This window comes from Mustelus asterias, chromosome 2, assembly GCF_964213995.1.
Source record: "Mustelus asterias chromosome 2, sMusAst1.hap1.1, whole genome shotgun sequence".
Taxonomy (NCBI): domain Eukaryota; kingdom Metazoa; phylum Chordata; class Chondrichthyes; order Carcharhiniformes; family Triakidae; genus Mustelus; species Mustelus asterias.
This window is the reverse complement of record NC_135802.1, coordinates 8432518-8459694: the sequence shown is the minus strand read 5'-3', so window position 1 is coordinate 8459694 and position 27177 is coordinate 8432518. Positions and strand designations below refer to the sequence as shown.

The 27177-nt window shown below is 49.0% G+C and overlaps 1 protein-coding gene across 1 annotated transcript; it reads left to right on the top strand.

Moving 5' to 3' along the window:
- Positions 1 to 1147: 1147 nt before the first annotated feature.
- lrrc24 (leucine rich repeat containing 24) lies at positions 1148 to 24623 on the top strand. Its single transcript, XM_078229554.1, has 5 exons — positions 1148 to 1153; positions 12834 to 13001; positions 18969 to 19247; positions 20744 to 20912; positions 23566 to 24623. The coding sequence occupies exons 1-5, from the start codon at positions 1148 to 1150 to the stop codon at positions 24621 to 24623; spliced, it is 1680 nt and encodes a 559-aa protein (XP_078085680.1).
- The last annotated feature ends 2554 nt before the right edge of the window (positions 24624 to 27177 follow it).

Below are 27177 nucleotides of genomic sequence, written 5' to 3'. Positions count from 1 at the left end.
ATCCGATTCCCGAGTCAGGTCTGATAGTGGGAATGCTTTGGGGAATTGTCCCTGAGTGCTTCCCCAGAGTGGGCCAGAGGAGCAAAACCCCAAAGAGGAGGCCTTGAGGTGGAAATTCAGAACCCATGGGGCGCGGCACGGCGGCAAGAGAGGGGCATGGCGGCAAGATATAGGCGCGGGGGCAAGAGAGGTGCGGGGGCGAGAGTGGGGCGGCGACATGGGTGCGGGGCAAGAAGGGCGGGACAGCGAGTGGGATGGGTCATGGAGTGCAGTGCGACGGAGAGTGTGGTACGGTGAATGCCAATGAATACCATGGGATGATGATGCCAGATGTGCTGAGTATTTCCAGCATTGTCTATTTGCCCAGAAGCTATCAAGATAACACTCAAACAGAACAAAATAGTGAGAGAAAGAAAATGAAAGAAAAAGATGTAAGAAGGAAGGAACAAGTAAGATAAAGAGAGAGAGTGAACGAGCGGGCCATTGATTTTATTAGTACATTTTCTTACGCTTTGGTAGTTTGGGGACACAAAGGCAATTTCTGCTCATCAGGTCGGAACTCTCCACCGAAACCCATGGGAATGTCACTGTTTGAACAATGTCACTGCCCATCAAATCAAATCTTTGCACCATTCCTGTGACAGTTCTGCTGAGGTGAATAGATTGCGTCCTCTCACACATTTATCTGTCACCAGATCTCCAGTCAACATGAACCATTTTCCTGAATCCTTTACTCTTGAGGTGAAAAATGTTCAGGGATGTGCAATAACTCACTTGGGCTCAAACTGCAGCTAACGTCTTGTGGCAGGAGGACCAAAGTGCTGGCAGCTAAATGCCAGCAATCCGAACATGAAAGTGAAGCTGTTCAGGGCTGGTGCCGAGAAGCAGTCCTTTACATCAAGACTATTGGAAACCTGGAACTCGCATTCCCGAAAAAGGGCTTGAAAATTCATGGAAAGATTTCCCAGCTGTGAGTGATAGATTTTTGTCAGTCAGGGTATTAAGGATTACAGATCATAAACTTCAAGCTACATAATGAAATTAGCCTAGACCCCAACTATTTTTCTGATTTTGGCATTTGGGTGAGGATAAGGTGACATAAGGGGCCCGATTTTACCAAAACTTCGCGCCCGTTTTCAGGCGCGGAATGGCGGTAAAGTTGGGCGTCGGGCGGATCGCGGCATAGGCCTTTACCAACGGCTGATTCGGGCGCTGTTCCGGTGCGCGCCCAAATCGGCTGGCGCAACGATTTAAATGCATTCGGCCCAATTCACGTCCGCACCTTCACCGACCTGATAAATAAAAGTCCAACTTGTACTTTTATTCTGCAGGGGAATTGCCGAGGCCCACCCTTCACAGACACCCCCTCTAACCACCCCGGCAGACCAACCCCTCCCCCCCGGGATTGGACCCCTCTGGGAGGTAGCCCCCCCCTCCCCCCCGCCCCCCGGGATCGGACCCCTCTGGGAGGCAGGCCTCCCCCCTAACCTACTTCGGTCGTGGTCTCCTGCCACCATCCTTCCCGCTCACCTTCAGTCCTTCGACAGCCTGCAGCACGTTCCTGGACACTGACTTCGAGCCACGGCTGAAGGGACCAGGCTTCACACAGGTCCGCTGGCGTCTGCCGGAGGAGTGGGGGGCGGGCCCAGTTGGAACTCTGGTGGGGAGGGGGGGGAGGTGGGATGAGGAGAGGGGATGGGCCCACATCGCCCTCTTGGGGGGGGGGGCTGGGAGGGGGGGGGGGTGTGACGTCTCATCTTCTGGTCGGGGGGGAGAGGGGGTGTGACATCTCATCCTCTGGGTGGTGGGAGGAGGGGGGGGTGGAGGGGCTGTGGCGTATCATCCCCTGGGGGGGGCGGAGAGGGGGTGAGACGTATCATTCCCTGAGGGGGGGGGGTAGAGGGGGGGTGGAGGAGAGGGGGTGTGACTCTCATCCTCTGGTCGGGGGGATTCCGCTGCCTTTCTGCGGCCGATCCCTCCTGGCACCATCACTGGTACACTACCAGCCACAGCCATCTCTCCCGCTCTCTCGCACCTGCAGGGAAGAGTAATCTGTGGCTGGTAGTGAACCAGTGATGGTGCCAGGAGGGATCGGCCGCAGACAGGCAACGGAACCCCCCCCCCCCCAGGGGATGAGACGTCACACCCCCTCTTCCCCCCTCCCCCCTCCCCCCAGGGGATGATAAGTCACGCGTATGGGCGCGCTGGAGCGCGGCCTCCGGGCTCGGATCTATTTGGCACCCGCACCCGGCACTTAGTCTCTAAATGGTAAAATCGGGCCCAAGGTGTCCAACTGTGATTCTATTGACCCACTAGTAAGCTTTTGTTAAAACAAATTTTATTTAAGAATACAGATTAACTATAACTAAAAAGCACAGCTTTCACCAATTGAAATGACAAGGTATAATTCTTAACCGCTAACCAATCTCTATTAGTTCCAATTTAAGCAATATTCCTCATAGCCTTCAACTCCTCTTCAGAATCAGTTAGCAAAAACACACACGCTTATGTGGCTTGCTAGTCTTCCAGCCTTTTAACACACCTGGACAGAGATACAGAGAAAAATCTGTCTTCTGACTCTCAAACAGCAGCCTCCAGGGAAAGACCTGTCTTCACACAGTAGAATTCCAGAGAGAGAGAGAGAGGGAGGGAGAAAACACCTCTTGCCTTTTTTGCAGACCTCTGGAGAGAGATGCCACTTTTCTAGCTGGTCCCAGACTTCAATTTCCAGAAAGAGAGAGAGAAAGAGAGCTGCTGCTCCTTTTTAAATTCAAACAGCAATTGCCTGCTTGTCCCTCTGCAAGCCCAGCTCCACCCATTCATATGGCTCTTTCTCTCTTGTCAATCAACCTAATTAAACCCGACTCTGAAAACCGTAAAAATTACAAAAATGTATTAGCTCAAATTCAGACAACACCCCAATAATTATCCTTCTGCACTACCAGTACGTGGGCTGCCGGTTGCAGACAAATCGGCACCATTTAAACAGAGTTAAATCTCCCTCACAAGAAACATGACACAAATGCATTTCTTAAAGGCACAGTATCGTCTCAGAGCCAAGGCACGCGAGGATGCAGAAGAGGCAGATACAATGGAATGGAAGAACAGGCTTGAGGGGCTGAATGGCCTCCTGTTCCTATGTATCTTATTTAGGGAGATAAAGAAGAGGTTTCTGGTCCTCCAAATGGATCGGTTGCACTGGAAGATTGGGCAATGAATCTTGACGTGTCAGCTGTGGGTCAGCTGACGGTGCTCGAACCTCAGTATCAGAAAGTTGTGGATTCAAGTCCCACTCCAGGACCTAGACACAAAGATCAAGGCTGAAACGTCAGCTGTTGGAGGTGCTGTTTTTAGGATGAGTTGTTAAACTGAGTGCCTCTTGGCCTCCCAGATCTCTGTCATTATATCTTGGAACTACGCAGAGATGACACTGGTTTCTACATGTGTGACAAGTTTCATTCATAATGCTTTAAAATGTCTGCTCCATGCTTCTGCTCCAGTCCTTCAGGGAGGGCACCTAGTCTGGCCTAGGTGTGACTCCAGAGCCACAGCAATGTGTGGTATACTCTGAACTACATATACCCACATTATACTCCATTTGCCAGATCTTTGCCCATTCACTAAACCAATGTTCCTTTGTAACCTTTTCCCAATTTACTTTCCTACCTACCTTGGTGTCGTTAGAAAATTTAGCAACCATACCTTCAGTCCCTTCATCCAAATCATTCATATAAATTAGAGTCATAGGACTTTACAGCATGGAAACAGGCCCTTCAGCCCAACATGTCCATGCCGCCCAGTTTTTACCATTAAGTTAGTCTCAATTGCCCGTATTTGGCCCATATCCCTCTATACCCATCTTACCCATGTAACTGTATAAATGCTTTTTAAAAGACAAGATTGTACCCGCCTCTACTACTGCCTCTGGCAGCTCGTTCCAGACACTCACCACCCTCTGTGTGAAAAGATTGTCCCTCTGGACACTTTTGTATCTCTCCCCTCTCACCTTAAACCTATGCCCTCCACTTGTAGATTCCCCTGCCTTTGGGAAAAGATGTTGGCTATCTATTTACCTTATCTATGCCCCTCATTATTTTATAGACCTCTATAAGATCACCCCTAAGTCTCCTACGCTGCAGGGAATAAAGTCCCAGTCTATCCAGCCTCTCCTTATAACTCAAACCATCATTGTAAATTGTAAAAAGTAGATGCCCCAGCACTGATCCCTGTGGCACAACCCTCGTCACATCCTGCCAACCAGAAAAAAACCCATTTATGCCAACTCTCTGTTTTTTGCCAGCCTATCAATCTGCAATCCATACCAATATGTTACCCCTAAGACCATTAACTTTTATTTTCTGCAATAGCCTTTGATGTGGCACTTTATCAAATGCCTTCTGCAAATCTAAGTACATTACATCCACTAGTTCCCCTTTATCCACAGCACATGTGACTCCTTCAAAGAATTCCAATAAATTGGTAAAATATGATTTCCCTTTCACAAACCGTGTTGACTTTGCCTGATTTTCCCAAGTGCCCCTGCTATAATAATAGCTTCTAACATTTTCCCTGACAGATGTGAAGTTACTGGCCTGTAGTTTCCTGTTTTCTGTCTCTCTCACTTTCTGAATAACAGAGTTACATTTGATTTGATTTGATTTATTATTGTCACATGTATTAGTACACAGTGAAAAGTATTGCTTCTTGCGAGCTATACAGACAAAGCCCACCGTTCATAGAGAAGGAAAGGAGAGGGTGCAGAATGTAGTGTTACAGTCATAGCTAGGGTGTAGAGAAAGATCAACTTAATGCAAGGTAAGTCCATTCAAAATTCTGACAGCAACAGGGAAGAAGCTGTTCTTGAGTCGGTTGGTACGTGACCTCAGACTTTTGTATCTTTTTCCCGACGGAAGAAGGTGGAAGAGAGAATGTCCGGGGTGCGTGGGGTCCTTAATTATGCTGGCTGCTTTTCCGAGGGGGAAGTGTAGACAGAGTCAATGGATGGGAGGCTGGTTTGAGTGGTGGACTGGGCTTCGTTCACGACCCTTTGTAGGTTATTACTATCTCCCAGTCAAATGGAACTACTCTCAAATCGAGGGAATTTTGGAAAACTAAAGCCAATGATCGACTATCTCATTCGCCACTTCTTTCAAACTCGAGAGTGTATTCAATCAGGACCTGACAGATACTGACTGACTTGCCGTGTGTCTCTGGAGCTCTCAGAGGGAACGAGAGAGAGAAGCAAATTTGTCGAGTTGCTTCTCCATCACAGCCACATCCTCTCTGCTTCAGTAATGTAATCCTCGCTGTCATCACAGAATCCTTACAGTGCAGGAGGCCATTCGGCCCATTCAGTGTACACTGGCTCTCTGAAGGAGCATTCTACCCAGTCCCACTCCCCTGCCTTATCCCCGTAACCTTGCACATTCTCTCTTTTCGGATAGCAATCCAATTCCCTTTTGAATACCTCATAGAGGGGTGACGGGGGAGAGGGGTGACGGGGGAGAGGGGTGACGGGGGAGAGGGGTGACGGGGAGAGGGGTGACGGGGGAGAGGGGTGACGGGGGAGAGGGGTGACGGGGGAGAGGGGTGACGGGAGAGAGGGGTGACGGGGGAGAGGGGTGACGGGGGAGACGGGTGAGGGGGGAGAGGGGTGACGGGGGAGAGAGGAGTGATGGGGAGAGAGGGGTGACGGGGAGAAGGGTGACACAGCGGAGAGGGTGATGGGGAGGTGATGGGGGAGTATTGACAGAGTGGGGGGGTGGACAGTTTCAGAATGCTATCGATTTTTCTCACATTAATCATGAGTTGCTGTGAACACTGAACGATTCCTGTCAGAGTTTGATGAGAGAATGAGGTCTCCTCACTCAGTCCGAGGGGTGACGGGGAAGAGAGAGGTGACGGGGGAGAGAGGGGTGATGAGAGAATGAGGTCTCCTCACTCAGTCCGAGGGGTGACGGGGGAGAGAGAGGTGACGGGGGAGAGAGGGGTGATGAGAGAATGAGGTCTCCTCACTCAGTCCGAGGGGTGACGGGGGAGAGAGAGGTGACGGGGGAGAGAGGGGTGATGAGAGAATGAGGTCTCCTCACTCAGTCCGAGGGGTGACGGGGGAGAGAGAGGTGACGGGGGAGAGAGGGGTGATGAGAGAATGAGGTCTCCTCACTCAGTCCGAGGGGTGACGGGGAAGAGAGAGGTGACGGGGGAGAGAGGGGTGATGAGAGAATGAGGTCTCCTCACTCAGTCCGAGGGGTGACGGGGGAGAGAGAGGTGACGGGGGAGAGAGGGGTGATGAGAGAATGAGGTCTCCTCACTCAGTCCGAGGGGTGACGGGGGAGAGAGAGGTGACGGGGGAGAGAGGGGTGATGAGAGAATGAGGTCTCCTCACTCAGTCCGAGGGGTGACGGGGGAGAGAGAGGTGACGGGGGAGAGAGGGGTGATGAGAGAATGAGGTCTCCTCACTCAGTCCGAGGGGTGACGGGGGAGAGAGAGGTGACGGGGGAGAGAGGGGTGATGAGAGAATGAGGTCTCCTCACTCAGTCCGTGTGGTGTAATTGGTGCTGGGCTGTGATATTAAACAGCGAGCGGCCAGTGCCATCACTCACTATTCACTGTGTCAGCTTTGTTATTACCTGAACCCACTCACAGTGATAGAGATACTGAGAATACAAATAAAAAACCTCCTTCACAAAGAGAAGATAAATATCACCAGAAGACAGTGTGTGTGACAGTGTGTGTGACAGTGTGTGTGATAGTGTGTGTGTGTCTGTGTGTGTGAATGAATCATAGAATCCCCACAGAAGGGAGAAGGAGGCCATTCGGCCCATCGAATCTGCACCAATAACAATTCCACCTAGGCCCTATCCCTGTAACCTTACATATTTACCCCTCTAACCTACGCGTCCCAAGACACTAAGGGGCAATTTAGCATGGCCAATGCACCCGACCCGCACATCTTTGGACTGTGGGAGGAAACCCACGCAGACACGGGGAGAAAGTGCAGACTCCGCACAGACAGTCCCCGAGGCCGGGCATTGAACCCAGGTCCCCGATGCTGTGAGGCAGCAATGCTAACCACTGTGTCGCTGTGCCACCTCGTGTGTGAGTGTGTGTGTGTGAGTGTGCGAATGTGTGTGTGAGTGTGTGTGTGTGTGTGCGAATGTGTGTGAGTGTGTGTGTGAGTGTGTGTGTGTGTGTGTGAGTGAGTGTGCGAATGTGTGTGTGTGCGTGACTGAATGAATGTGAGAGCAGAAATCTCAAAGGTCTCCTCTCCAATCAGCTCCTACCACATTCTGACCTTTGACATCAGGCTGTACTTTATTACTTCCTCAGGAGGAGACCATAACAAGTGGATATTGTGAACTCTGCACTGTAATATTACATTTCGACCACACCTTTGTGCACCCGTCTGCGGCCCACACGTACCGGAGAATATTTCATTGCACCTTCTGAATACACGTCGAAAGGATATTATTAAACTAGAAAGAGTTCAGAAAAGATTTACTAGGATACTACCGGGACTTGATGGATTGAGTTATAAGGAGAGGCTGGATAGACTGGGACTTTTTTCTCTGGAGTGTAGGAGGCTGAGGTGTGATCTTCTAGAGGTCTATAAAATAATGAGGGGCACAGATCAGCTAGATAGTCAATATCTTTTCCCAAAGGTAGGGGAGTCTAAACCGAGAGGGTATAGGTTTAAGGTGAGAGGGGAGAGATACAAAAGTGTCCACAGGGACAATTTTTTCACACAGAGGGTGATGCGCGTCAATTGAACACGAGGCAGGAAGCTTCGGTAACAGAAGGCTTTTATTGTCTAACAATGGAACTTAATAGAACGTCAACACACCATCCCAGACTGACGAGGTCCCGCCCGAGCAGGGGGTCTTATACCTCTCCCAGGAGGCGGAGCCCGACTGGGATGTGCCAAAACAGCAACAACCACAGGTGTATCAAACCCACCCTAGCCCAACAACAACATTAGAACAATCCCACAGTGGGAACCAACGATGGTTCACCACAGAGGGTGATGAGTGTCTGGAACAAACTGTCAGATGCAGTAGTAGAGGCGGGTACAATTTTGTCTTTTAAAAAACATTTGGACAGTTACATGGGTAAAATGGGTATCGAGGGATTTGGGCCAAATGCGGGCAATTGGGATTATCTTAGGGGTTTAAAAAAAAGGGCGGCATGGACAAGTTGGGCCGAAGGACCTGTTTCCATGCTGTAAACCTCTGTGACTCTATAACTCTATGAGAGTGAGTGTGAGAGTGAGTGTGAGAGTGAGAGTGAGTGTGAGAGTGAGTGTGAGAGTGAGTGTGAGAGTGAGTGTGAGAGCGTATATGAGAGTGTGGGCTGGCTCAGTGAGCAGACTGGTCCGTGGCTGGGTTTCACTCTAAATAACGACGTGTATTCAGAAGGTGCAATGAAATATTCTCCGGTACGTGTGGGCCGCAGACGGATACACAAAGGTGTGGTCTAAATGTAATATTACAGTGCAGAGTTCACAATATCCACTTGTTATGGTCTCCTCCTGAGGAAGTAATAAAGTACAGCCTGATGTCAAAGGTCAGAATGCAGAAGGAGCTGATCGTAAAGGAGGCCTTTGGGATCTCTGCTCTCACACTCGAACCAAATTCAGTCTTCATCGGGAGCAACAAGAGTGGGAACTGCTCTCAGTTCAAACCAGCTCGATAAACAACTAACTGGAGCAGGTGAAAGGTTCTTATTTAATGTTTAATCACAAGGGCTGCCTCAGACTGAGGGTGTTGTGTCCAGTGTTGACTGGTTTAGTCCTGCCTGATCCTGTATGATTTGTGGACGATCCACACTGATTTAGTCCCGTCTAATAACGTACAGTTCATTGTCAGTGTTCCTTCACAGTAATATAACTCCTTTGTTGTGAGTGCCATTTGCTAGCATTGCCCATCCCTAATTACCCTTGAGAAGATGGTGGTGAGCTTCTTTCTTGCTGTAGTCTATGTGGTGTCGGTACATCCACAGTGCTGTTAGGGAGGGAGTTCCAGGATTTTGACCCAGCGACAGTGAAGGAACGGCGATATATTCCAGGATGGTGAGCAACTTGAATGGGAACCTCCAGGTGGCGGTGTGCCCAGTTAGCTGCTGCTCTTGTTCTATGTGGTGTTTAAGGTGTGTAAGACCTATGTGTAAAAATATTATAAAGACAAGCCTAAAAGCACTGTATCCGAATGTGTTCCACGGTGACAGAGGGTGCGGGAGATGCAAGACCCCGTAAACATTGGAGGGATCAAAGATCCCACCACCAGCCAATGCGGGTGCCGGAAAATCCCATCCGAGGATCCTAAATCTAAACAAAACGAACTACAAAGGCATGAGGCATGAACTGGTTAAGGTAGATTGGGAACTTCATAAAGAGGCATGATAGCAGATCGGCAATGGGTAATATATAGAACATAGAACATAGAACAGTACAGCACAGAACAGGCCCTTCGGCCCACGATGTTGTGCCGAGCTTTATCTGAAACCAAGATCAAGCTATCCCACTCCCTATCATCCTGGTGTGCTCCATGTGCCTATCCAATAACCGCTTAAATGTTCCTAAAGTGTCTGACTCCACTATCACTGCAGGCAGTCCATTCCACACCCCAACCACTCTCTGCGTAAAAAACCTACCTCTGATATCCTTCCTATATCTCCCACCACGAACCCTATAGTTATGCCCCCTTGTAATAGCTCCATCCACCCGAGGAAATAGTCTTTGAACGTTCACTCTATCTATCCCCCTCATCATTTTATAAACCTCTATTAATTCTCCCCTCAGCCTCCTCCGCTCCAGAGAGAACATATATGAAACATATATGAAATGAATGTGTACATTGCAACAGTTATCCATTCCTTTCTGGTGCAGAAACAACACGATAAGCAGCTCAACCACGGTTAACAAAAGAAATGAAGGATAGTATTAGACCCAAAGGGGATCAAGATAAAGTTGAAAAAGTATCCAGCCTGAGGACTGGGGGCACTTGAGAATTCAGCAAAGGAGGACCAAGAGATTGATTCACAAAAAGAAAACTAGAGTGTGAGAGTCAACTTGGAAGTCACATAAAAGCGGGCTGTAAGTCTTCTGTAAATATGTTAAAACAAAAAGATTAGTGAAGATTAATGTAGGTAGGTCCCTTACAACAAAAATGGAAAATGCTGGTAAGTCTCAGCAGGTGTGACAGCATCTATGGGGAGAGAATAGAGCCGTTTGGCATCTCGATGACTCTTCGTCAGAGCCTGGGCTTTCTCAGACAGAGAAACAGAATGGCAGAGTATTAGTTAAACGGTGATAGATTGGAAAATTTGATTAGATTTGATGTATTATTGTCACATGTATTGTTTGTTGCACGCTATACAGACAAAACATACCATTCATAGAGTACAAAGGGGAGAAGGAAAGGAGAGGGTGCAGAATATAGTGTTACAGTCATCGCTAGGGTTTAGAGAAAGATCAGCTTAATATATGGTAGGTTGTACTAAAGGACCTTGGTGTCGTAGCATACCAGTCACTGAAAGCAAGTGTGCAGCTACAGCGAGCAATTCGGAAGACAAATGGTATCTTGGCCTTCATCGCAAGAGGACTCGAGTACAGGAGCAAGGATGTCTTGCTGCAGCTGTACAGAGTCTTGGTGAGACCCCACTTGCCACTTTTGGTCTCTATCTAAGAAAGGATATACTTGCCATAGAGGGAGTACAGCGAATGTTCACCAGACTGATTCCTGGGATGGCAGGTCTGTCATATGAAGTTCCCAATCTACCTTAACCAGTTCATGCCTCATGCCTTTGTAGTTCGTTTTGTTTAGATTTAGGATCCTCGGATGGGATTTTCCGGCACCCGCATTGGCTGGTGGCTGGTGCATCTCCCGCACCCTCTGGGCCTGTATTCAATAGAATTTAGAAGAATAAGAGGGAATCTAATTGAAAGGTATAAAATTCTGACAGGGCTGGACAGACTGGATGCAGGGATGTGTTTCCTCTGGCTAGGGAGCTAGAATAAGGGGTCAGAGTCTCAGGATACTGGGTAGGCCATTTAGGACTGAGACAAGGAGAAATTTCTTCACTCAGAGGGTGGTGAACCTGTGGAATTCTCTGCCACAGAAAGCTGTGGAGGCCAAATCACTGAATATATTTAAGAAGGAAATAGATTTCCAGGTTCTAAAAGTAACAAAGGGCTTGGGGAGAGCACTGGAGTATGGCTGCAAGATACAGGATCCGCCATGATCACATTGAATGGCAGAGCAGGCTCGAAGGGCTGAATGGCCTACTCCTACTCCTACTCCTACTCCTATTTTCTACGTTTCTATGTTTATCCTTGAAATGGCTGAGCAAGCTATTCATTTTAAGGGCAATTAGGGATGGGCAACATTGGGGGTGAAGTTTACTGCCACTTTAACACATTGAAGACAGCCTTATGAGCATCTCCCCACCCTCCGCCATCCCCCCCACCCTCCGCCATCCCCCCACCCCGCCAATCCCCCGCCCCCCCCGCCATCCCCGCCCCCTGCCACCCCCCTGCCTCTCACCATCCCCTCCCCTGCCCCGCCCCACCATCCCCAGTCTATCTGCTGGTCCTGAGGGGTTGCTGACGGGCTGCCCACTCTCCGGGTGACCCGGGAATGACTCCCCAGGATGTTCTGAAGGAGAGATTGCTCACATTTTCTTTGAATATTCCTGTCAGAGATACTCGGGGTGATGGGAAAAGGGCTGAATAAATCAGGAGTCTGTTCTCACTTTCTCATTGGCTGTGGGAAGAGGGAACTATCATGATGTGAACCAATTGTAGAGGGCCGGTATTCCCCATCCCCCACCTCCCACCCATGGAGAGGCCTCTCCTCCTTCTAGTAGGCCCCAAACACATCCCCGCTAAGGCCTCAGCTTCATGCCAGGCCTGCAATAGGAGCCTTGAGGCAGAGGCCTTGGATCTTGTCAAGATCCCTTGTTGCTCCATCACCACTGGAATTTACCTAGCCTGTACTGGCAGGGTTCCCTCTTGATTGGAGGAATGGCGGGCCTTGCATTCATGCAGCGACCCATCATCTTCAGGTCAAGATCAGGGACAAGGAAGGGTGAGCTAAAGTCTTGTCCCTACAAGAGCAAGTGCCTCTCCTCCCACCCTCCTAAAGGCTGGTCACCCAATCATCTCCTCTGTATTGGTACCCGTGCGTTAGCTGCCAGTGTTCTAAGTGCTGGACCACCACAAGTTCCCCTCATCCTGGCTTGAAATATATTGCTGTTCCTTCACTGTGGCTGGATTAAAATCCTGGAACTCTCTCCCTAACAGAATTGTGGGTGTACCTACACCTCATGGACTGCGGCGATTCAAGAAGGCAGCTCACCACCTTCTCAAGGGACAATTAGGGATGGGCAATAAATGCTGCCCTAGTGAGTGACATTGACATAGAAGAATCATAGAATCCCTACAGTACAGAAAGAGCCCATTCAGCCCATCAAGTCTGCACTGACAACAATCCCATCCAGGTCCTAACCCCCCCCACGTATTTACCCTGCCAGTCCCCCTGACTCTAAGGGTCAATTTAGCACGGCCAAATCAACCTAACCCGAACATCTTTGGAGTGTGGGAGGAAACCGGAGCACCCGGAGGAAACTCACGCAGACATGGGGAGAACGTGCAGATTCCACACAGACACATCCTGTGCAAAGATAAATTATGACGTGGAAATTACACAGGGGAGGAACATGAGGAAAATATGAGGAGAATTTGATATTAGAAGTTAGTCTCATTGTTGGCTGGGTCCCTTTCAGTGGGGACAGAGCATATTGTGATATTAAATCCTCTGCTGTTTATCCACATGCAGGTTATCCACACTAACTCGATGGATTTCATTGCCACAGTTATAATACTCGGTCTCCAAGTGTTTCAGTGCCAGGGCTGTCTGGAAGGATGTCGGTGTTATAGTACAACAGTGGAATGTGGATCCCTCGGACTGACAACTGTACCATCCAATATTCCTCCTTTCACCCAGGTAACTTCACAGACTGATAAAGTGCAGCAATCCCATTCCTACACCTTCTATTCCCAACGACAGGCTGGGATCCCGTCCCCAAACCAAAAAAACACAAAGGAGGAGTTTGGGAGGATCATTTAAAGGCAGAGTTTCGTTCAGACCTGACATTGTGGAGGAATCAGAATCCTCAGCAATTACATAAGGGCCACAACTGGGATAAGGAGGGGACAACCTGTCCGGGGCCTTGCTCGGCCCAGAGTCTAATCACTGTGAGGTCGGGGTGGGCTGGAACACAGTGGGAAGCCCGTTCATAGAAACATAGAAAATAGGAGCAGCAGTAGCCTGCTCCGCCATTCATTATGACCATAGCTGATCATCCAACTCAACAGCCTGATCCCGCCTTCCCCCCCATTTCCTTTGATCCCTTTCACACCAAATGCTACATCTAACTCCTTCGTGAAAACATTCGATGTTTTGGCCTCTACTTTGTGTGGTAGAGAATTCCATACGTTCACCACCCTCTGGGTGAAGACATTTCTCCTCATCTCGATTCTAAAAGGTGTACCCGTATCCTTAGACTGTGACCCCTGGTTCTGGATACGCTTACCATCTTCCTGCCTCGACCATGTCTAATCCTGTTAGAATTTTGTAGGTTTCTTCTGAACTCCAGTTAATATAATCCTAACCGACTCAATCTCTCCTCATACATCAGTCCAGGAATCAGTCTGGTAAACCTTCCCTTGAGCAAGAACATCCATCCAAAGATAAGGAGACCAAAACTGCCCACAATATTCCAGGTGTGGCCTCACCAAGGCCCTGTATAATTGCAGCAATATATCCCTGCTCCTGTATGCGAATCTTGTCACTTTGTAGGCCAACATACCATTTGCCTTCTTTACTGCCTGCTGCACCCGCATGCTTACCTTTAGCAACGAGGATACCCCAGGTCTCATAGCCCTTTCCCTCTCTCAATATATAGCCATTCAGATAATAATTGTCCTTCCTGTTTTTGCTACCAAAATGGACAACCTCACATTTATCCACATTATACTGCATCTACATTGCATTTGTCCACCCACTCAATGTGTCCAAATCACACTGAAGGACCTCTGCATCCCCCTCACAGCTCACCCTCCCATCCAACTTTTTATCTTCTGCAAATTTGGAAATATTAAATTTAGTTCCCTCATCTAAATCATTAATAAACATTGTGAATCCCTGCAGTACCCTGCTAGTTACTGCCTGCCACTTGGAAAAAGACCCATTTATTCCTACTCTGTGTTTCCCGTCTGCCGGCCAGTTTTATATCCATCTCAATACACTGCCCCAATCCCATGCGCTTTAATTTTACACTCCAATCTCTTATGTGGGAATTTGTCGAAGGCTTCTGAAAATCCAAATAAACCACATCCACTGGCTCCCCCTCATCAACCCCACTAGTTACACCCTCAAAGAGTTCCAGTAGATTTGTCAAGCATGATTTCCCTTTCATAAATCTATGCTGACTCTGTCTGATTCTAAAGTTAAAGTTTTTTTATTAGTGTCGCAAGTAGGCTTATATTAATACTGCAATGAAATTACTGTGAAAATCTCCTAGTTGCCACACTCTAGAGCCTGTTCAGGTACACTGAGGATGGCCAATGCACCTAACCAGCACGTCTTTCAGATTGTGGGAGGAAACAGGAGCACCCGGAGAAAACCCACGCGGACACGGAGAGAATGTGCAGACCCTGCACAGTGTCCCAAGCCAGGGATTGAACCCGGGTCCCTGGTGCTGTGAGGCAGCAGTGCTAACCACTGTGCCACCATGCCGCCCTACCTGCTATGAAATCTTTTATAATGTACTAGCATTTTTGTCACTACCGATGTTAAGCTTACTGGTCTATAATTCCTTGTTTTCTCTCTACCTCCCATTTTAAATAGTAGAGTTACATTAGCTACCTTCCAATCTATAGGAACTATTCCCGAGTCTATAGAATATTGGAAGATGACCACCAATGCATCCACTATTCCTCGGGCCACTTCCTTAAGTACTCTGGGATGTAAATGATCAGGCCCTGGGGATTTATTGACCTTCAATACCATCAGTTTCCCCAACACCATTTCTCTACTAATACTGATTTCCTTCAGTGCCTCCCTCTCACTAAATTCACCACTCCACCAGAGTGTGACTGTTTTCATCAAGGTAGCAGAGAATTTTCACACAGTAAGATGCCACACACAGCAGTGTGATAATGACCTAATTAACCTATTGGTTGGTGAATTAACATTGAGCAGGACACTGGGGGAGATCCTCCTCTTTCATAGAATATAGAATCCCTACAGTGCAGTAGGAGGCCATTCGGCCCATCAAGCCTGACCCAGGCCCTAACCCCATAACCCCATGTATTTACCCTGCCACTCCCCTTGACACTAAGGGTCAATTTAGCATGGCCAATGCACCTAACCCGCACATCTTTGGCGTGTGGGAGGAAACTGGAGCACCTGGAGGAAACCCACGCAGACACGGGGAGAACGTGCAGACTGCACACAGACAGTGGCCCAAGCCAGGATCGAACCCGGGTCTCTAGTGCTGTGAGGCAGCAGTGCTAAGTGCTGTGAGGCAGCAGTGCTAACCACTGTGCCACCATGCTGCCCATAAAGCAATGGCCCCCAAAGTGATCTATGAACCCACAACCCTGAGATTAAGAGTCTCATGCCCTATTTACTAAGCTAGCTGGGCTTCAGATAGTCTGGGATGACTTCTCTACATCCACTTGTGAGGGAAATTTCATGTCACATTTGATGGTTGACACTTCCGACAGTTAGTACTGTGCGTCAACTTAAATTTTATGCACAAGTCCTTGGAATGGCCAAGGGGACAAATTGCTAAGCTAGTGTGCCCAGACTGAGAAAGGACAGTAGGTAAATATATGAGCAGAATGCGATAAGAGCAAAGGTCCATCAGAAAAATGCAAATGGCCTCTTCCTGTGCTTTGAAACTGCTAACTGAAACCGTTCCCCATCTTGGTGAAGCATTGCTTCAGTCCTCCTTCAAAATGTGAAGAATTTAGGTGCTGGTGTGTGGTGTTACCAGAGGTGACCATCCCTGGGCTCTGCCACTGTTTAACCAGGTAAGGAATGCATACACTCCAGATTGTAAAGGAGGCTAGAGAGGTTGCGGGTCCCCTAACAGAGATATTTGAATCATCGACAGCCACAGGTGAGGTGCCTGAAGATTGGAGGGTGGCTGATGTTGTGCCGTTGTTTAAGAAGGGAGAAGGCTGGGAACTACAGTGAGCTTAACATCTGTAGTGGGTAAGTTGTCAGAAGGTATTTTGAGAGACAGGATCTACAGGCATTTGGAGATGCAAGGACTGATTAGGGACAGTCAGCATGGCTTTGTGAGTGGAAAATCATGTCTCACGAATTTGGTTGAGTTTTTTGAAGGGGTAACCAAGAAGGTAGATGAGGGCAGTGCAGTCGACATTGTCCACATGGACTTTAGCAAGATTTTTGACAAGGTACCGCATGGTAGGTTGTTGCATAAGGTTAAATCTCACGGGATCCAGGGTGAGGTAGCCAATTGGATACAAAATTGACCTGATGACAGAAGACAGAGGGTAATTGTAGAGAGTTGTTTTTCAAACTGGAGGCCTGTGACCAGCTGTGTGCCTCTGGGATTGGTGCTGGGTCCACTGCTATTTGTCATTTATATTAATGATTTGGATGAGAATTTAGTAGGCATGGCTAGTAAGTTTGCAGATGACACCAAGTTTGGTGGCATAGTGGACGGTGAAGAAAGTTATCTAGGATTGCGACGGGATCTTGATCAATTGAGCCAGTAGGCTGATGAATGGCAGATGGAGTTTAAATTGGATAAATGCAAGGTGATGCATTTTGGTCGATCGAACCAGGGCAGGACTTATTCAGTTAATGGTAAGATGTTGGGGAGAGTTATAGAACAAAGATATCGAGTGGTACATGTTCATAGCTCCTTGAAAGTGGAGTCACAGGTGGACAGAGTGGTGAAGAAGGCATTCGGCATGCTTGGTTTCATTGGTCAGAACATTGAATACAGGAGTTGGGACGTCTTGTTGAAGTTGTACAAGACATTGGTAAGGCCACACTTGGAATACTGTGTACAGTTCTGGTCACCCTATTATAGAAAGGATATTATTAAACTAGAAAGAGTACAGAAAAGATTTACTAGGATGCTACCAGAACTTGATGATTTGAATTATAAGGAGAGGCTGGATAGATTGGGACTTTTTTCTCTGGAGCGTAGGAGGCTGAGGGGTGATCTTATAGAGGTCTATAAAATAATGAGGGGCATAGATAAGATAGATAGATATTTAACATCTTTTCCCAAAGGTAGGGGAGTCTAAAACTAGAGGGCATAGGTTTAAAGTGAGAGGGGAGAGATACAAAAGTGTCCAGAGGGGCAATTTTTTCACACAGAGGGTGGTGAGTGTCTGGAACAAGCTGCCAGAGGTAGTAGTAGAGACGGGTACAATTTTGTCTTTTAAAAAGCATTTAGACATTTACATGGGTAAGATGGGTATAGAGGGATATGGGCCAAACGTGGGCAATTGGGACTAGCTTAGGGGTTAAAAAAAAGTGCGGCTTGGAGAAGTTGGGCCGAAGGGCCTGTTTCCATGCTGTAAACCTCTATTACTCTATGTGAGGTCTGCTTATGGGAACAGCCAATGATGCAAGTTCCCCTCTCCACTCACCATCCTGACTGGGAAATATATTGGCCGTTCCTTTACTGTGGCTGGGTCAAAATCTTGGAACTCCGTTCCTAACAGCACTGTGGATGTACCTACACCTCATAGTCTAGAGTGGTTCAAGAAGGCAGCTCACCACCACCTTCTCAAGGGGCAATTAGGGATGGGCAATAAATGCTGGTCTTGCCAGCGACGCCCAGGTCCTGAATGAATGAAATAAGTCTGAACTGGAGTGAATTCTAACAGCAGCATGTACTCACAGTGCAGTGAATCGCAGCACACTGCACCATCATTTAAACTCAGCCTGTCGAGCTTGCTTCTGGAAGAAAGATTGAAAGCGTTCCATTTTCACATGTTCAGCTTTACATTGAGAAGAATGAGTAGAAATGCTCTGCATGTCAGTTTGGATGTTGATGCAGTGTTTAGTGTTGTTTGCTCTGTGTTTGCAGACTTTCCCTCTTCCTTGCTTTTTTCACATCTTGTCTGATCCAGAATTGTTCTCTGCTGTTTTGTGTAGTTTTTACCAGTTACTTTATTCTCTCCCCTTCCTGCTGTTTCCATACTGTCACTGCATGGTTTGGATTGAATAATTTCTTATTTCTCCTGTGAACTGTCAGCCTGTTCATGGGGAAATCTTGTTTGATTTTTGCTGCCTGTTTTCTCCCTCTGTGTATCTCTCTCATTCTCTCTCTGTCTCTCTCTCTCTCTCTGTGTATCTTTCTCGTTCTCTCTGTCTTTGTTCTCCCTCTCTGTCTCTCTTTGTGTATCTCTCTCATTCTCTCTGTGTATTTCTCTCATTCTCTCTCTGTTTCTTTCTGTCTCTCTCTCTCTGTCCCTCTCTCTCCCTCTGTGTCTCTCTCATTCTCTCTCTTTCTGCCTCTCTCCCTCTGTGTCCTTCTCTCTTTCCCTGTGTCTTTCTCTCTCTCTTCCTCTGTCTCTCTTACTCTCTCTCTCTCTGCCTCTGTCCCTTTATGCCTCTCTCTCCTTCTCCCTTTGTGTCTCTCTCTCCCTCTGTGTATCTCTCTCATTTTCTCTCTCCCTGTCTCTTGCTCTCTTCCGTGTGTCTTTCTCATTCCCTCTCTCTCTCTCTCCCTCTTGTTCTCTCTCTCTCATGCTCTCTCTCTACACTCTGTCTCTGCTCTCTCTCTCTCTCTCTGCGCTCTCTCTCTGTCTCTGCTCTCTCTGCACGTTCCCTCTCTCTGTCTCTGCTCCCTCTCTCTCTGCGCTCTCTCTCGGTCTGCCTCAATGAGCTAACTAGCGTTTGGTTTATTCTCAGACCTTATTTTTGCAAGACAATGACATCACTCACATCAGACAGCAGGACTTTTCCCACCTCTCCAAACTCCAGAACCTCTACATTCAGAACAACAGCCTTAGCTCCATCCAACCCGGTGCGCTGTCCAGGCAGCACTCGCTGGTGGAGTTGGCCCTGAATGGCAACCGGATCCAACACCTGAACCGCAGCATATTCGAGGGATTGGATCACCTGAGGGTGTTGTACCTGGCAGGAAACCAGATCGGCCGACTGCTGGACTTCACATTTCATGGACTGCAGGTACTGAGTACAGAGGGAGCGATATGTAATCGAGTACAGAGGAGGCGGCACGGTAGCACAGTGATTAGCATTGCTGCCTCACAGCACCAGGGACCCAGGTTTGATTCCCGGTTTGGGTCACTGTCTATGTGGAGTCTGCACGTTCACCCCGTGTCTGCGTGGGTTTCCTCCGGATGCTCTGGTTTCCTCCCACAAAGTGGGAGTTAGGTACATTGGCCCGAACAGGCGCCAGAGTGTGGCGACCAGGGTAATTTCACAGTAACTTCATTGCAATGTTAATGTAAGCCTTACTTGTAACTAATAAATAAACTTCAGAGGGGGCAATGCACATTGGGGAAGAGAGGGAAGACAGAGGTAGTGGGCATTGAGGAGGGTGGACATTGGGAGGGCACTGAGGGGAGGGTGAGTACTGAGGGGGTGGGCACTCAGGGGAGGTTCAAATGGAAACTGAATGGAGGGAGAGTCCCAGGAATGATGGGTTTGCCATATGAGGAGCGATTGAGGAGTCTGGGTTGATACTCGATGGAGTTTAGAAGGATGAAGGGGGATCTAATTGAAACTTACAGAATACTAAGAGACCGAGATAGAGTGGATGTGGAGAGGATGTTTCCACTCATGGGAGAGACTGGAACTTGAGGGCACAACCTCAGAGTGAAGGGACGCTCCTTTAAAACTGTGATGAGGAGGAATTTCTTCAGCCAGAGAGTGGTGAATCTGTGGAACTCATTTCGACAGAGGGCTGTGGAGGCCAGGTCATTGAGTGTCTTTAAGACAGAAATAGATAGGTCCTTGATCAATAAGGGGATCAAGGGTTATGGGGAGAAGGCAGGAGAGTGTGAATGAGAATCATATCAGCCATGATTGAAAGGTGGAACAGACTCGATGGGCTGAGTGGCCTAATTCTGCTCCCATATCTTATGGTGAGTCATGAGATTGGATACTGAACATGGAAGAACATCCTCGCACTGGATAGAGGGACAGTCTCACAGGACAGAGGAATAATCAATGATTTTCCCAGGAAGAGATGGAAATTCAGTAGGAGAGACACCAAATGGGGCCTGTGAGCTGGACACATGGCTAATATTTTGCTCCTGGACCACCAGAGGAATAGTAAAGTTGAGAGATATAAAATATTATTTTTCATGTACCTCAGTTCATAGAGTCATAGAGATTTACAGCATGGAAACAGGCCCTTCAGTCCAACTTGTCCAAGCAGCCCAGTTTTTACCACTGAGCTAGTCCCAATTGCCCACATTTTGCCCATATCCCTCTATACCCATCTTACCCATGTAACTTCATTGTACGTGTTGAGAAACCAGAGATAAAGATGGAGGACAAAGGGCAGTGGGTAGAGGTTGTTTAGGCAGCAATTATGGTGACTATTGTAGAATAAAAGGGACAATGACTGAAGTAAGAAGTAGCAGTGGGTGTTGAGGAGGTTGGTCTTTGGAATGTCTGAAGGTTGGGTTTTCTCCAATGTTCCACATCTCTTGCAGAGGTTACAAGAACTTCATCTCCAGGAGAACAATCTCGAGTCTTTAGCTGACCAAGCATTCCTGGGGCTCTCATCACTGGCCTTACTGGATCTAAGCAACAACAACCTGCATACTCTAAACCAGGCATCAATCCAACCATTGAGGAGCCTCCAAGAGATCCGATTGACCGGTGAGGACACAGACTCACAGCCTAAACATTCAATACAGTGTGAGAGACAGGGAGTTATTCAGTGATATCCACACAGTGAGAGACAGGGAGTTATTCAGTGATATCCACACAGTGAGAGACAGGGAGTTATTCAGTGATATCCACACAGTGTGAGAGACAGGGAGTTATTCACAGTGATATCCACACAGTGAGAGACGGAGTTATTTACAGTGATATCCACACAGTGTGAGAGACAGGAGGATATTGACAGTGATATCCACACAGTGAGAGACAGGGAGTTATATACAGAGATATCCACACAGTGTGAGAGATAGGGAGTTATTTACACTGATTTCCACACAGTGTGAGAGACAGGAAGTTATTGACAGCGATATTTACACAGTGTGACAGACAGGGAATTATTTACTGCGATATCTGCAGTGTGAGAGACAGGGAGTTATTTACGGTGATATCCACACAGTGTGAGAGACGGGGGATATTGAAAGTGATATCCACACAGTGTGAGAGACAGGGAGTTATTTACAGTGATATGCACACAGCGTGAGAGACAAGAGGATATTGACAGTGATATCCACACAGTGAGAGACAGGGAGTTATTTACAGTGATATCCACACAGTGTGAGAGACAGGAGGATATTGACAGTGATATCCACACAGTGTGAGTGACAGGGAGTTATTTACAGTGATATCCACACAGTGTGAGAGATAGGGAGTTATTTACAGTGATATCCACACAGTGTGAGAGACAGGAGGATATTGACAGTGATATCCACACAGTGTGAGAGATAGGGAGTTATTTACAGTGATATCCACACAGTGTGAGAGACAGGGGGATATTGACAGTGATATCCACACAGTGTGAGAGACAGGGAGTTATTTACAGTGATAGCCACACAGTGTGAGAGATGGGGGATATTTACAGCGATATCCACACAGTTTGAGAGACAGGAGTTATTTACGGTGATATCCACTTAGTGTGAGAGACAGGGAGTTTAATAATGATGAAGAAATTGTTGACATTTCCCTTTACAGTGTCTTTCTTTGTGAATATGAATGGGGCTTTGATCTGGTGAACTTGCAGAACTTTTCCAGATGGTTACAGTTCTTTATCACGGTTTAACTGTTTTGTTCTGGACCCCTCTCCTCGATTCTAATTTTCAAATAACTGGAAGTATCCCCTGAGCCCACCATCTCTTCACCAGGGTGAACAGTTTGACTGATCCACCCGCCATGTCATACATTGTCCCAGGTAAACGCAGTGAGGTTGAGGAACAGCAAGAGGGAGGTTGTGGAAATTCAGGGCCTGGAATAAGCAGCAATAATGACAATCGCATTTCTATAGTGGGAAAATGGGGGCATATGGCTCATGAGGAGGCACGATGGAACAAAATGGGTGGGGGTGTGGAGGCAAAGCGGGAGATATTAGGAAGGAGCGATTTGAAAAAACTCAGACAAAGAAATGGTTTTTAAAAGGCGCCTTAAAGGACAGCGAAATGAGGAGGTATACAGGGAAAATTGAAATGCGTGCAGCATGGTAACTGAGTGCCACCATCAGCGTGGGAAAGGCCCCGGACAGTGTGGAGGGAGGGAGGGGTTTGCTCGGCTTCAGGGGGAGGTCGCTAGGGTTTGGGGAGAGATTGCTAGGGTTTGGGGAGAGGTTGCTAGGGTTTGGGGAGAGATTGCTAGGGTTTGGGGAGAGATTGCTAGGGTTTGGGGAGAGGTTGTTAGGGTTTGGGGAGAGGTTGTTAGGGTTTGGGGAGTGGTTGCTAGGGTTTGGGGAGTGGTTGCTAGGGTTTGGGGAGTGGTTGCTAGGGTTTGGGGAGTGGTTGCTAGGGTTTGGGGAGTGGTTGCTAGGGTTTGGGGAGTGGTTGCTAGGGTTTGGGGAGTGGTTGCTAGGGTTTGGGGAGTGGTTGCTAGGGTTTGGGGAGTGGTTGCTAGGGTTTGGGGAGTGGTTGCTAGGGTTTGGGGAGTGGTTGCTCGGGTTTGGGGAGTGGTTGCTCGGGTTTGGGGAGTGGTTGCTCGGGTTTGGGGAGTGGTTGCTCGGGTTTGGGGAGTGGTTGCTCGGGTTTGGGGAGTGGTTGCTCGGGTTTGGGGAGTGGTTGCTAGAGTTCGGGGAGTGGTTGCTAGGGTTCGTGGAGTGGTTGCCATGGTTGGGGGGAGGTCGCCAGGCTTTGGGGAGAGGTTGCTAGCGTTTGGGGAATGGTTGCTAGGGTTTGGGGAGAGGTTGCTGGCGTTTGGGGAATGGTTGCTAGGGTTTGGGGAGAGGTTGCTAGGCTTGTCTGGTATCGAGGTTTGATTTGCACTTGGAGTATTTTATTCAGCTCTGGGCACCAGACAGGAAAGGTTTATTGGATTTGGATAAATTGCAGCACAAATTGTCCAGAATGACATCTGGACTCTCTGTGAGTTTCCTGTTTAAATGATTCTTTCTCAGGATGTGGGTGTCTCTGGCTAGGCTGACATTTATTGCCCATCCTGAAATAATGAAGCGAGGTTGCAGAGAGGAGGCGTGTATCTCCCTGAGTATTGAAGATTAAGGGATGATTGAATTGCGGTGTTTAAGGTAATTTAAAGGCAGTGGGCGCTGTTCTGAAGGAACAGCAGTTGTGGGATGATGAAGAGTGTTTGACCTTTTATGTTTCTCTCCCCGTAGGGAACCTGTGGCGATGTGACTGTGTGCTGCACTGGCTGAGAGGTTGGATTATTCAGGAAGGCCACAGGCTGTTGATGGGCAAAAGGATTCTGTGTGCGGAGCCTCCACGCCTCCTTGGCCAGAATCTGCTGGACATCCCAGGAAACAGCCTGGTCTGCATCCCTCCAGTGGTGCAACTGGACCGCAGTGATGTGGTGGGTCACCCGGGAGATGAGCTGCACGTGAGCTGCCGTGCCTCCGGCTACCCACAGCCAGTGGTGGTCTGGAGGAAGGTGAGTGACGCCAGAACGGTGCTGGGGCGTCTCCAGTCGGCGACCAGATCCTCGGGCCCTCCCGGCTCGGGGCCTTTCGAGAGGCCAGACGGCGAGGGTGAACCGCGGAGCAGCCTGATACCCCCCGGTGACGGCGGGACGCTGACCCTGCGCAATGTGACGGCCTCCCACGCCGGGAGGTACGAGTGCGAGGCCAGCAACCCCGGCGGGAAGGCCACCGCAACCTTTGACCTGTCGGTCAACCTGTCGAGCCGGGGACGGCCCCTCCGCCCCCTGCGGCCGGCCCCCGGCCTGAGTCACGAGCCGCTGTACGAGAGTGTGGACAGCATGGACTTCACGGCCCTGGGCACCGCCACCCAGACCGGCATCGCAGCCGGCATCTCGCTGCTCGCACTCGTCGCTCTTCTCCTGGTGGTGGTGATCTGTCGGAAACAGGGCAAGCAGAGGAAGGCGGGGCAGGAGGAGAGGGCGGAAATGGAGGGGAGCGGCCTCTACCTCAACGACTACTCGGATGGGCCCACCACCTTTGCCCAGCTGGAGGAGTACCGGGACGCTGCCGGGCATGAGATGTTCGTCATCGACCGGACCAAGAGAGACTTCTGCACCTACAAGGACACGGCTGAACTGGGCAAACTACTCCAGGCAGGCCCCCTCCAGGACCAGGCCACACAGACAGCTGAGGCCATGGCTGAGCGTCACAGGTCACACAGCCTGGACGGCGGCGAGGTCTTTGAGAATCGCAGCGTGGTCTTCCAGCAGGAGATCAAGTATGAAATCCACTGCTGAAGGAGGGGATGCAGGTGATGGAAAGTTCTGGATAAACTCTGTTGGGATTGTGACATTCCCAGTACTGAAGGAGTGCTGCACCCTCGGAGGCGCAGCTTCTCGGCTGTGATGTTAAACCAAGGCCCTATGGGCGTAAAGGATCCGATGATCAAAGAAGAGCATGGGGATTCCGCCCCTCCCCCCCACCCCCCCCGGGCCAATATTTACCCCTCAGTCTATCGATTGTCTGCTCATGTATCACATATCACTTCACTGTTTGTGGGATCTTGCTGGGCACAGATTGGCTGCCATGTTACCACGGTGACACCACCTCCGAAGCACCTGATTGGCTGCGCAGAGCATCGGGGATATTGTGAGGTGGTGACTGGTGCCATGTAAATGTAGGTCTTTGGTTTTTGTGTTGGGGAAGGTGGTCCCATCACAGACTGGGAGAGCCTGATGGAAACTCAGAGCCCCAAGGAGTAGGTCAGGGAAATGTACGGGGGAGGCAATGAATGAGCAAAAGGAAAGAGGAAGGGGGAATGAGAAAAGAAAAGCAAGAGTTTACGGTGCAATGAGATGGGAGAGAGAGAGAATATTTAAGAAAGTTTATTTATTGATTAGTCACAAGTAGACTTACATTAACACTGCAATGAAGTTACTGTGAAAATCCCCTTGTCGCCACACTCAGGCACCTGTTCGGGTACACTGAGGGAGAATTAAGCACCCTAACTAGCACGTCTTTCAGACTGTGGGAGGAAACCGGAGCACCCGGAGGAAACCCACGCAGACACGGGGAGAATGTGCAGACTCCACACAAACAGTGACCCAAGCCGGGAATTGAACCCGGGTCCTTGGCGCTGTGAGGCAGCAGTGTTAACCACTGTGCCACCATGCAACCCCATTTCAGTGTTAATAGTAACATATATTATTAAACTAGAAAGAGTGCAGAAAAGATTTACTAGGATGTTACCAGGACTTGATGGATTGAGTTACAAGGAGAGGCTGGATAGACTGGGACTTTTTTCTCTGGAGCATAGGAGGCTGAGGGGTGACCTTATAGAGGTCTATAAAATAATGAGGGGCACAGATCTGCTAGATCGTCAATATCTTTTCCCAAAGGTAGGGGAGTCTAAAACTAGAGGGCATAGGTTTAAGGTGAGAGGGGAGAGGTACAAAAGTGTCCAGAGGGGCAGTTTTTTCACACAGAGGGTGGTAAGTATCTGGAACAAGCTGCCAGAGGTAGTAGTAGAGGCGGGTACAATTTTGTCCTTTAAAAATCATTTAGACAGTTACATGGGTACGATGGGTATAGAGGGATATGGGCCAAATGTGGGCAATTGGGACAGCTTGGTGGTTTTAAAAAAAAGGGGCGGCATGGACAAGTTGGGCCGAAGGGCCTGTTTCCATGCTGTAAACCTCTATGACTCTATGTAATTGGGAAACAGAAGAAAGCGCTGGAATAAAGTGGGGGAGGCAGATAGTGAACAAGGAGGGGACTGTGACCGTAACTGTGTGGCAAGGAGAGATTGTGAATATATTCCTGTCGGCACACAGACATCTAATCTTCCCCTTCGTTTAGCTCCTGCTCTGGGTATGGGCATCACTGGAGAACCCCCATTTATTCCTCATTTACTGGGACATTGCGTCAAAGACAGGCTGGAGCAGCAGGAGGTTTGATAAAATGGAATGGTTAACCCAGAGGGAAGTTTGTGCGGAAGTGAAGCCAGCTCTCGATCAGACAGGATCAGGATATTGGTGTAGAAACAGAATCTAATCCTTACACAACGTTTCAGTTAGTGAGCTCCCCCTCACCATGCACTATGACCCTCGGCAGGTTCCAGGTACAGTCGCTGATAGGGGATGCGCTCATTGCTGGAGTGTGGGTTAAGGTGTGACGCACTGGGGTAGGGAGGGTGAGGTTCGGCAGGACTCCCGAAGCAGGCTACAATCACTGAGCTTTGTCGGAGGGTGTGAGCGAAACAACTCTGTCACCTGCTGTCCGAAACCCCAGTGAACAGCTGACCCTCTGTGTGGACTGATAAACTGGGGGTGAGGGAGGGGAGGGGGGGGGGGGGTGGTAATGGTAACCGGGGGTGCTGTTAGTGTCTGTGGGACAGTCAGTAGGAGACTAGGGGATGTTTTTTTTAATTAGTGTCACGATCAGGCTTACATTAACACTGCAATGAAGTTACTGTGAAATTCCCCTCGTCGCCGCACTCCGGCGCCTGTTCGGGTACACTGAGGGAGAATTTAGCACGGCCAATGCACCCTAACCAGCACCTCTTTGGACTGTGGGAGGAAACCGGAGCATCCGGAGGAAACCCACGCAGACACGGGGAGAACGTGCAGACTCCACACAGTCACCTAAGCCGGGAATCGAACCTGGGTCCCTGGCGCTGTGAGGCAGCAGTGCTAACCACTGTGACACTGTGCCGCCGGGGAGAGGGGATGAGGGGAGGGGGGATGAGGGGAGGGGGGGATGAGGGGAGGGGGGGATGAGGGGAGGGGGGGATGAGGGGAGGGGGGATGACGGGAGGGGAGTGGCCGGGAAGAGAGGAGGTCAAGAAAAGGA

Coding starts and splice junctions, on each gene's coding strand:
- lrrc24 (XM_078229554.1), top strand. Junction 19,248..20,743: donor TCACATTTCATGGACTGCAG/GTACTGAGTACA, acceptor CATCTCTTGCAG/AGGTTACAAGAACTTCATCT. Junction 20,913..23,565: donor CCAAGAGATCCGATTGACCG/GTGAGGACACAG, acceptor CTCTCCCCGTAG/GGAACCTGTGGCGATGTGAC.